Source organism: Podarcis gaigeae (genome assembly GCF_964106915.1).
Source record: "Podarcis gaigeae genome assembly, chromosome: 7".
NCBI lineage: Eukaryota > Metazoa > Chordata > Lepidosauria > Squamata > Lacertidae > Podarcis > Podarcis gaigeae.
Genome location: NC_139683.1, coordinates 18,824,771 through 18,837,075, shown reverse-complemented (window position 1 = coordinate 18,837,075; position 12,305 = coordinate 18,824,771). Strand labels below are relative to the sequence as shown.

The 12,305-nt window shown below is 39.5% G+C and overlaps 1 protein-coding gene across 5 annotated transcripts in view; it reads right to left on the bottom strand.

Moving 5' to 3' along the window:
- The window catches only part of CSMD3 (CUB and Sushi multiple domains 3), a 580,687-nt gene that overhangs the window by 202,219 nt on the left and 366,163 nt on the right, over positions 1-12,305 (bottom strand). For all 5 annotated transcript variants that reach the window (XR_014566768.1, XM_083748860.1, XM_083748861.1 and 2 more), the window contains 2 exons: positions 10,667-10,861; positions 8,049-8,187 (listed from right to left, as the gene is read on the bottom strand). Coding sequence is in view for 4 of the 5 variants with exons in the window: in XM_083748860.1 (XP_083604986.1) it covers positions 8,049-8,187; positions 10,667-10,861 (334 nt within the window). In the remaining variant the exon portion in view is untranslated. The remainder of the gene's footprint in view (positions 1-8,048; positions 8,188-10,666; positions 10,862-12,305) is intronic.

Here is a 12,305-nt window from a genome sequence, read left to right as displayed (position 1 = left end):
AATTTATTATTTATACCCCGCCCATCTGGCTGGGTTTCCCCAGCCACTCTGGTTTCCCCAGTCTGGATTTCCCTAGCCATCACTGGTTTCCCCAGTGATGCCCAAGTTAACAATGGGAAGCTTCTGTAATATCTCCAAATTCAAAATGGTGGCTTATTTTGTAACTCTACAGGGTGTGGAGTAGGAAAAAAATGCACCATCTTGAATCCCTTGAGTCCAACTCGCTCATCTTACTTTTTAAAAAAGACATGTAAGGAACACTAACCAGGCAGTAGTTAAAATGGCTTGTTTTTCTTAAACATGATTAAGCATTACTTCTAATGATTAAGAAGTGGCTACAAGTTATTTTGTGAAACCATTCTTTAAAATAGATTTGCAAAGCACGGTTTGAATTTATTATAATTGCATGATTATCTGCATTAGGAAAACGCAGTTTCTGAGGGTACAAAATCAATAATATATAAAATCATCATCAACAACATCATCCAAACTGTCGATTTCCAGGTGGAAGGCAGGTTTCTCCTAGTGTCACCACATACAGAGCCTCTAGTGCAGAGCTTAACCATGGTTTCACTGTATAACTGGAAACATGGTGAAACTGTACATCCGCATTGGACCCACCTAGTCATTGTTTTGAAATAACACTAAACCATAGCTTAGCATTATATGCATGGTCTTCCTTCCCAAGCTTTCCTCTTGGTCCTCTTGTGTGACCAGAGAGGATAAAAAACACCCATTTCCATTTGAAACCAGCCACAGCTTTTAGTGGTTTACAACACAGCCATAGTGTCAACCATATATGCATGTTATTAAAAACTGTGCGGCAATATTTTAAGATGATGCTGCATCTTTAGAAATCACCTGATTCCATCCATTTCCCACCTTCTCCCCAAACAAAGCAACATTTTAATTATTATTTTCCACCAAAGGCCACTATCATTGCCATCAAATCAGCAAGGTTTATCTATCTGAAAGCAAGCTCAGGAGTCTTCCCTCCCCAGCCCCCCGGGTGGGAAAGACATAGGAATACTTGGTGTTTGCTCATTAAAAGGCATACCACTGTATATTTCTTCTTTCTGGAAGGAATACAACACTGCTACAGAAGAATAACATACTTTTCGTGTTTTACTAATATTACCACTCTGCATTACCACTCTGCATATAAAAATATATGTCGTTCACATTAAATTAGTGGTCTAGTCAATGCAGTTGCTTTAGATGGGGGCAGCCTCCTTAACATATGTCAGATATTTTTTTACAAAAACAGAATGCACTTCCATTATACAAAATAAGCACATATTGATGCAGAAAAATCCCATCTGGTTGCACAAAAATGCAATATAAGAAGTGATCCTGAGATCAAGGGTTTGCACAAGTTTCTTGTTCTGTACTTTGAGGAACAGTTCACATTCGATGCAGATTCAATCCTACTGTATAACACACAGTGTCATGCTGTTCTGAACTTCTTAAGCAGAAACCATTTATCAAAGGAAATAACTACATGAACAATGGGTGCTTCCCAAGCATATATACTCTCTCATATGTCCTAGCTGGACTGACAATTTGTTCCTTAGTCTTCTGATGAATGATTATATTTTGATTATGGTACACCATTCTTAAGTTTGAGCAATCTTTTATCATCTTTGAGCAATCTTTATCATATACATTGGCTCCCAGTACGTTTCTGGGCACAGTTCAAAGTGTTGGTGCTGACCTTTAAACCCCAAACAGACTTGGTCCAGTATACCTAAAGGAGCATCTCCACCCCCATCGTTCTGCCCAGAAGCTGAGGTCCAGCGCCAAGGGCCTTCTGGTGGTTCCCTTGCTGCGAGAAGCCAAGTTACAGGGAACCAGGCAGAGGGCCTTCTCAGTAGTGGCACCTGCCCTGTGGAATGCCCTCCCACCAGATGTCAAAGAGAACAACTACTAGATTTTTAGAAGACATCTCTAGGCAGCTCTATTTAGAGAAGCTTTTGATGTTTAATAGACTGTTGTGTTTTAATATTTCATTGGAAGCCACCCAAAGTGGCTGAGGAAAGCCAGCCAGATGGGTGGGGTATAAATAATAAATAATAAATTGTTGTTGTTGTTATTATTATTATTATTATTATTATTATTATTATTATCATCTTCAGGGCATTATGCTAAGTAAATGCCAGTGTGTCATAACAAACAAGCAAAGAACATAAGAAAAGCTTGGCTAGGTGAGACCAAGAGCTGATCTAGTTCAGCCTCCATGAGGGCAATAACCTTCTTCCCTCTGTTATTTCCCCATCAACTGGCATTTGGAGTCATGCTATGGTCATGGCTTTGCACAATCCACTTTCAGAGCTGTTTAAGCTGATGATCATCACAACTTCTTGTGCAAGCGAAACCCACAGTTAAACTAAATGTCCTGCAAAGAAGACCTTCCCTTTCTCTGTCCTGAATCTCCCACAATTAGGTTCTCCAGATGACGCATGCTTGAGTATTATGAGAGAGAGAAAAGCTTAATTCTATCACTTTTGCCACATCATGCATAATATTATGTCTTATTTACTGTTTCCACCCTAAACACCTTTGAAGCACAGCAACGAAAAAAACCAGATGAAAGCAAGTGTGGTTGCATCACTGTAGCAGTCCCTGCTAATTGTGTGTAGAGGATTGAAGTCTGTACCTGGTTTACAGACCACTGAGAGAGAATGACTTGTTTTTGCCAAGCTAACTGTGGTAAATTCCTAAATGGTTCAGGATTAAAGAGTGAACCCTTTCCTGGAAACAAACAAATCAATAAACAACATAGCTAAAATGATAGGATCAGATTCAACTAATTAGTCTCACTAATGGAAGTCTCCACAGGGACTACCACTAATACCTGTACAAGGACTTCCACTAATACGGTTGGGCTTTCTGGACTCTTCTCTCCCATAGTGCTGCTGACAGAAACCCAAAGTAGCTCTGGTGCAGTCAGGAGAAGCCCCAGAACAACAAAAGGATAGGGAGGGTCATTCCATCTGGCAAGCTGAAATGCTTGAGTTGATGGAATGATTGGTCCAGCACTACATTGAATTCCTCCCAGAATAATCAATCAAGGGATGGGTAAAGACAAGAGGTTTACTACAGACATTACCACACATGTCCGTCTGGTAAGATTATGCTTACTACTTAGCAGGGCTACATAAATAACCCAAAGTGGTTACAACCAAATCGTTAACACCTGGTAATTGTTTGAGTGCAATTTGTGAAATTTGTGTGGGAGCTAACTATTCACTAATTATAGAGAAATATAAGGCCCATTTTATTTTCTTCTCATGAGTAGGCAATATTCAGTTTCCAAGCAACAGGGAAATATCTGTTCGACAGTGGAATTTGCTGCCAAGGAGTGTGGTGGAGTCTCCTTCCTTGGAGGTCTTTAAGCAGAGGCTTGACAACCATATGTCAGGAGTGCTCTGATGGTGTTTCCTGCTTGGCAGGGGGTTGGACTCGATGGCCCTTGTGGTCTCTTCCAACTCTATGATTCTATGATTCTATTCTATTCTATGATTCTATCTGAAGGAAGTCAAGCTATAAGCATATTTGAAATATAAACTGGGAAATAACTTAAGTTAACGATATGATGTGCAAGGTCTAAGCTCATTAGTGTGGTGCAGTACTTAGCAACGAGATGATTAACTGCTTGCATTTATGCTGTAACAATTAGTCTTCAACATCACATTAAGATAAAAAGTGCTAATTCTTTTTTTCTCACTTGCTATTGTTTCCGATCAGACTCTAAGAGGGTTTGCAGCATTCAACAGATCTAGTCATTGCTATTGCTGGCATACCAGAGGGAATAAGCATGACCTGGACCTGAAGAGTTTACAAATCTCATTGAGGTTTTGCTCCATGAGCCCTCATTTTGAATGATAGATCTGAAAGAGAATCAGAAGTGTGATTCATGCCACCCGAAAGGAGGTTCTGAAAACTAATGAAAATGCAAATCAGCCCTTACTTAGCAAGCTTTCAGAGCTCAGCTAATCTGGATAATTCAGCCAATTACTTAACATCAGAGACAGTGATAGGCCTACAATAGTTTAGAGCCACTTAATACTAAACAGATTAACAAAACAGCTGCCTTAACTGAGTTTCTGGCAGGAGTGGCAGTGTTTGAGAACTGAAGTCTCTAAAGGAAATGATTGGTGTGGAAGATTATTGAGAACAGGCTTCCCCAACCTAGTACTCTCCATATGTCTTGGGCTATGACTCCTATCATCCCTGGGCACTGAAAATGTTGGCTGGGGCTGATGGCGTTGTATTTTGAAACATCTAGAGAGAATCAGGTTAAGGAAGGCTGATCAAGAAGGACCTGTGCCTGAGTAGCTAACCTGTACTGTCAGCTCTGCCTCTTTCTTGTAAAAGGCAAAACAAATTGATGAGTTAAGAGCTACCAGGAACCAAAAACTACCATTTAAAACCCTACACGTTATGGGACTCTATTCAAATCATACAACTGAAGTTAGATGGTGGGACCATTCATAGGTAGTATAGAAATATTGTTGTTCAGATGTATAGGTCGTATTATATTGGGAGGTCTGAACACTGGTTCAGTAAGGGTCTCTTCACATACAATACTGACAAACCACAATTTGTGTGTATTTATTCATTCTGAGAGTTCTCTGTTGGACATATTGTGCTCTCCTCAAGGTTAGGGACTAGAACTTTATACCTGCATATTATTATTATTTACAGCATTTAAAGAAAATTAAGTAAATAAATAAATATTTATTTATTTCTGGAGGTTAATTCCTGGAGGCTCACAAAGTATAGGCACTATGCAAGAGAAAAATGGGTACTAAGGACAGAAAGCTAGATTAGAATATAAAAAGTTGATGCATATTTTATAAAACATGGATTGGATCAAGACTTTGTTAATCTTTGTTTCCATTGAAAGAAATGAGAAACAGCAAGTCTCACTGATAAAAGTCTGTTAACTTAGTCTGAATCCCAATGTCAAGGTTCCTTCATAAAAGTTGGTGATTGTTTCTTTTTTAGAAATGTATCTTATTTCTGTCACTCTTCCCTTTTGGAGGAGTTGAGGGATGAAATCTAACGGAGGAAATATATTTTCTTTTTTAAGGAGGAGAAAGAAATATGGCAGACAGGATGAGAAAGAGACTTCTAAGAGAAGTGAAAAAGAACACAGATGAGAAATCTTAAGATGACAAAAACACAGTATAGAACCATAGCTCAGTGGAAAAGCTTCTGCTTTGCATGTAGAAGGTTCAAGGCTTGGAATCTCCAGTTATGGCTAAAGAGTCACAGCCAGTCAATAGACAGTATGGAATCAGATGGTTCAGTTGCCTGACTTGGTATAAGGCTGTTTCCTTTGTTCCTAATAACAGATACAGATAAACACACCCCAGTCTAAAGACAAGTCATCTATATAATCAGCCTCAGCTTCCATTAAGTAGAGTTCTGAAGATGAGAACAACAACAAAATGGGGGCCCCTTTGACACTGCTTTGCAACATACTATATTGCACTGGCAACTGATATAGTCCTAGTTACAGATTCCTCCTTTTAGTTGAAGGTGACCAGTGTAGCTGCAGGTGGATTTAGGAGCCAGCTGATGACAGCTGCCAGCTAGACATTGCAACCAAGCAGTCTTTCAATTACACTAAAATGATTCTTGGGATGTTGCTGCCAAATTGGTTCCAGGCTCAATTTAAAGTGTTGGTTTAAGCGTCTAACACCTAAAAAGGCTTGGGGCTTGGTTATCTCACAAACCAGCTGCTCACATACCAGCCTGCCTGCCAGTTAAGGAAAATCAGCAACTAAGGCTCTGATTGTGGTCCTGCCCTTAACTGTGGCACTAAGATTCCTTGATGACACTGAGATTATGACATCCCTTCCCCTTGGAGGCCTTGTGGGTTCCTTCTATTTTTAGCTTTTCAGACATCTATTTAATGCTCTTTAGCAGGCCCGTGCAAAGCCTGTCTGAGGCCTGACTTGGGAGTCTCGTTAGAATAAAGTTATAAACAAAAAATTAAAAAGCAGCCGGTCTCTAGCAGGGACCTCTGGCCAGCTTTGCCTTCTGAGATCCAGGGCAACTACACCTGTCTGCCACACTTCCTACACATGCCTGCTCTTTAATATCAGGGTAGTTTTCTTTTTTGAAGTTGCTTCTACCCCACATTTGCTGTCACATTCTGTGCTTGGCTTTTAACCTTACACTGCATTCTCTAAATCAGATCTGTGGAAATCCAGACTAGCAAATGGAACCATCTTCACTTGGAAGTACATCCTTGGGCCTTTTCTGTGCTTTGATGTCCACAGGATTGTGTAACCCTGCTGTTTTGTCGAGGGGGGTGGAGTTTCAATGAGGTACATTACTAAAGAATTAATAAAGAAGAAGAAGCTGGTGTATTATTCAGAGACATATTGTTCCTCTTCCAGCTTGAAATATATTATTTTTAAAAACCATTGTTTTCTTCTTATGAAGTAATTATGCAAGCATGTCTTAAAAGTTAGGCAGATCAATAATTTACAAGTTTCACAATCTTGATTCCTTAATGCAGCTCTATTTATTCATTTCATTGCCCTGATTCTCCACAGCTGTGATCTCATTCTCAAAAATGAATGCCTATTGCCAAAGGGGCCCATAGATTACCAGCATTTTAGAATTAACATAATTAAAACCAACACATTTAAAAATGCTCAAGGAACCCTGCTCAGGGAACAATCAGAGCAGAGAGGCCACAGATTCATCCGGTATCCTGTTGACTTTATTCTGTTCAGCTCAGAAGAGGTGGGGTGAGTTTGGGCGGGTGCATTTCTGGGAGCAGAGGGGCATGGATTAGGCTCCACACGTGGCACTGGGCCAACTTTGGATCCAGCAGATCCATTGCCGACACTGCTCCACCACCTCAATATCCCATTTGGGAGAGTTTACATTGGCTACTGAGTTTACATTGGCTGCTAAGAAATACCATCAGCATCACGACTGCCCGTATCTTCAGCGGGCACAGTAAAGGCCCTATTGGTGGTCATCAGACATAATTCATTCATAACAGTGCTCAGCTATTAGCTGAGCTTTTAGTGCTCAGCTAAAAGTTCTCAAAGGAAAAATTCTGATTGTTTTATCACCCCCCCCCAAAAAAAATGGCTAAGTGTGGATACCCAGAGCTTACGGGATTGACAGCTTGGGAAGTCACGTCCTGTCACTGGGGGGGGGGGGGGGTGTTCACGTCTTTGTTATGTGAACGTTTACTTTCTGTTTTGCTGCAGCAGGAGAAGCATCATGCCGTCGCTCTCTCCTGGCTGATTTGTTTTGCTGCTGTACAATAATCGCTTCTTAGAATAGAGAAGCTACTGTACATGTGTTTTACTGCATGGCTGAGATTCTTCCACACAGGCAGACGCTGCACTCTGCTGTAGCCGGGAGAAGCAGGTTGATGCAGGGGAGAGGGCTGGACACCACAACAGTCCCACTGGTTGCAGCCTTAACGGACGCTCAACGGAACAGGCTACTACACAGAATGGTCCCCAAATATTCCCTGGCAATTTTTGTATGTGGCAGCCACCATCTCACTACCCTCCCTCCCAATGTCCCTTCCACCCCCCACATGCACACACAATGCCCTGTAACTTACTATGCTGGGTCCAGAACATTGCTGAGGATGCAAAAGGTGGCTAGAATGACAACACAGCTGCAACTGATGCCTCAGTTAAGCATGGCAATTGGTCAGTGGCTATGGGAGTTGTAACCTGAAATATCTATGCTGGGGAAGGCTGCTCTACCACTATGGTTCTGGGACATATATTAGTGGTGGGAAAACTGAAATCGAAAGCTGGTGAAGCCTGCTGATAACACCAGTAATACTCTACAACCAACTGAAGCAATGGCATGAAACAGGCTTACATTCCAATACCCCTCAAATATTCAAGAGACTCTCAATTAAACAAAAGCAAGGGGGGAAATAGTGCGTGCCAAATGAAGGTTAGTTTTCTATTTATACGACAGTGGAAACAAAAATCTCCAGTTTATCAGTAAAAAGTGGAAATATAAGGAGAAAAAGCTTTTGTCAAGACCTTTCAAATGTAATTTTGATAGAGTGTCCTGGTTCAGCTTCAATCACCCACTCACAATTCAAGGAGTCTTTATAATACCCAGGCCAGCCTGGAGAAAGGATAACTCCACTGGGAGAAGAAAAATGCCCACCACAGGGAGCTGAAAAGAAGAAAACAAAGACTTGTATTTGCTGTCAGGCTGAAATTGCCGCAGTTTTCACACAGTATTCAGAAATAAAGGATACAACAACTGTGTTTGCATGTCAGTGTATAAAATAGCCCTGTGGCTGTAGGAATATTGCTTGTCCATATCTGGAGCTTTCACAAGACACAGGCTAAAACACTGAAATAACATATTTATTTGTGCAGCATACAGCCTTAGAGACTGTGTCCTCTGTCCAAATTTCACCTCTTCTGTTAACCCACTAGATACACTGAGGACCACACTGCATCTTAGATAATGTATAACGGTGATTAAAAGCGACTTCAGGAGGAGGCAAATGAGAGAAATGAAATGGGGGGGGGAGGGGAGGAAGAGAGACTTAACCTTTTCCTAACCTGCTTCATCCAGTGTATAGGTAAGCTATGAAACTCACTTCCACAGTGATGGATACCAACCTGGATGGCTTTAAAATAGGATTGGACAAATTCATAGAGAAGCTATCAATGGTTACTAGTCATGATGGATATGCTCTGCCATTGTGGTCAGAAGCACCAATGCTTCTGAATGTCAGTGGCTAGAAGCTGCGGGAAGGGAGAATATTTTTGTACTCAAATCCTGCTTGCTGATTTCCCACAGGCATCTGTTTGTGCTTTATTATGTATTTTGTGTTGGCATTTTGTAGTTTTGTGTTGTGAATTGCCCTATGATCTTTGGATATGCATTTAATTCATCATCATCATCATCATCATTGGCTACTGTGAAAACAGGATGCTGGATTAGAGGGGTCATGGAGTTTGATCCAGCAGCCTTTTCTTGTTTGCATACCATTTATCTGCTCTGAAATAGCCCTCTGTCGTAGCTTTTCCATTAGGGGATTCAAACTGCATGTTTGTGGAAGCAAACACATTTTAAATGCTGCAGAGATAGGAAGCCATTTGTAAGTACTGGTTTTGAAAAGGGAAGAATTAGTTCATGGGAAGGTTAATTCTTTCTCCTACTTACTCCATCCATGTTTTCAGTCTCCCCCTCCTGAAGTGGCTTTCACATTCCAAAAGGAGCAATGAGCTATCATTATACATAAGTAGCGTGCAGTTTGGCCCTCAGATAAACCATTATCTTCCAGCCACAATGCCTTTCTTCAATACAGAGATTGTGATAATGATCTGCTTTGACAGGTCATTATAAAGACTGCTGAGATAATGTACCTAAACTATCTATGAAATGTGTTTCATGGCCCTAGCTTGTGTTAATGCCCCTGAAGTGCCATCAGAGACGTAGCAGTTAAAGCATAGGTGAAATTTGTGCCACATACATGGTAAATTTGGTCCATTTATGAACAAGTACAGGTAAATATGTATCCTTGTAGAAAGAACTCCATAACACAGAGCTGAAGTTAAATGGATTATTTCTGCTGACTGCATCAGAAATTCTCAATATTCTCAAGGACTGTAATGTCCAGAAATGTCATAAAATAATTGGAAATTGCTCTATGTAGGATGGACACTTGTGCGACACCAAAAGAGAAGGAATGCATTACCCTAAAGAGAGAGAAGATTAAAGCTACTACTAAGAACACAGTCTGATTAATGACATGTGTTCTTAATCCAGATGATGCCTCAAAAGAGCATATTGAGGAGGGGGCTAAGCATGATTAGCTATTGATAATACTTGCCTTCAAAACTATATAAAATAAAATAAGGGGTACAATTACTGGCATGTTCCAACTATTGGAATCAATATTTTTGATGTTTGTTTAACTAGCACCACCACCCTAAAAAGTAAAATATCATGGTGGTAAAATATCAAGATGACATAGATGTTAAAATATCAATATGATATCACCAATATTTTAGATTTTTTTTCTGACAAAGCAAATGTAATGTTTTCCCACACATTTCTTTAAAACCCCTATAATAACATTTACCTGTTATGATAGACAACTGAAAGTCAATTCACTTGGAAAAATTTCCAACCCACAAGGAATGCTATCATATGAAAATCATGCATTAAGCTTCTTGTACAATGAATGCCTGTAAGCCACACATACTATGATAGTAGCACTGAGTGGACTTGAAAAATGTTGCTACAATTGACAACAAAGTATTACATGACAAAAAACTCTTAGCATAAACATTAAATATCTATATACCTGAAGGATGCCATCTAATGATGTAAATCATATTTTAAATAAATAGGAGCAAGGGAGAAGCAAGTACAGTAGACATAATTGAGACAAACAAACATAACGTATAGACCAGGCATTCCCAAATTCGGCCCTCCAGATGTTTTGGGACTACAATTCCCATCATCCCTGACCACTGGTCCTGTTAGCTAGGGATGATGGGAGTTGTAGTCCCAAAACATCTGCAGGGCTGAGTCTGGGGATGCCTAGTATAGACCATCAACTCAACATATACATAATTAATTATAAATATATGATAAAACTAAATGGACTTAATCAAGATATCCATCCTACCTCCGCACTTAGGGATAGGTCCACTCCACATAACTTTCCCATCCAGCAATACACAAGTAATTGTTTCAGTTCCTTGAGTTTTAATAAAGCCTTCTTCACAAATGACAGAAATTGAACTTCCCAATTGAAAGTTGTCACCAAAGCGCCGTGCATTGATTGGTATACCAGGATCCGGACACTCATTGTGTCCAAAGGCTTTAAATAGAAACAGAGAGGAAAGGGGTAACATATAAGCCTTTCAGATTTCCAGATACATTAGGAAGCCCTATTCAGCTCAGACTTTACATGTTCCACTGAACTTTTTTTTCCCAGTTCCCAGATTAAGGAAAGTCCTTGTCAGTATCTCTTTAGAATGATGATTATATATGCCTTTTATAGGTGTTTCAAAGGAATTTACAAATACAACGTAAGGACAGCTCAAAATGCTTTTCAAAACAGTACAAAATAACAACTAAAGATCAGTTTAAAAACAATTCAAAATGATAACCTTTTCATCCAGATGGAAATTGTCTTAACAAAAATATTTCCAATTGCTTCTGGAAACTACCAATAGTGGGCACCTGTCATATCAAAAGTATGGAGTAACTGGAACATATGGAATACATACAAAGTTTAGACAAACCCTAAGCATGGCAACTATAGAAAGGAAGTATTTTGCATTTCTATATCATCAAATAAAAATGATATAGAATAAATTTAGAATAATCCTGAGCATATCTATGTCTCCCTCCTCATTCTTTCCAGTGAGAGGGAAAATACAATTTTTTAAAAAGAAATGGAACACAAAAACTGTCTCGCCACCTTAACTTCTGCCCTGTTAGTCTTTGGATATGGCAGTAAAACTGAAGGCAGTTCAGATAGAAACATATATGCAGTGTATATATCATTAACTTAGTATGACTCATTATTCCTATAATCGTTTACAAATAGGTTAGCATTTTGCGACAGTACATTGTGGTTTGAAACAAATCCTTTTGATTATTGAAAGAGAGTTCAGTAAATGTCCTCCATTAACATTTTTTCCCTGCTCCTCTGTGCTCAGATTCCTATGACGGAGCACACAATAGAGAAAGTCACTCACTGATAAAGTCAAGAGGCTTGCAGACAGTAACAAGCTGTTACAAAATCTGTCTTTGCTAGAGTTCATCCTTTTTTATACTAGTGACTATTCCTGTTTCCCAAAAAAATGCACCATCTTCACCTCTCTTGAGAAGGAAAGAAAGAAAACAATGGTGGGCAGCTTAAGAAAGCTTTTGCAATTGTCTTCAGCCTTTGACAATTCAAAGTGTCTCTTAGAAAAGTCAGACCGCTAGCAAGATAAGGATTTTAATAGGAAATTTTCCATAGACAGAAAAGGCACGTGGGAGGGACTGCATTGTATGTCATCGTCCGCATACTCTGATTCTTCTGGCGCCAAGGCAAAGAAATTAATAAGCTAAAGTAATGTAAAGTTATTGTTGCATTGGAGTGTAGTCCAAGGAGAAACAATGTGAGAAAAGTAACCATCATCACACAAAAATGGCAACAATGTAGACTATGCAAAATGTACAAATAAATATATATTAATGTATCAACTGACTACTGAGTAAAAAGTATGGTTAGATTTGTTTTTTTATGCATAGGAAACAATGAATTCAGA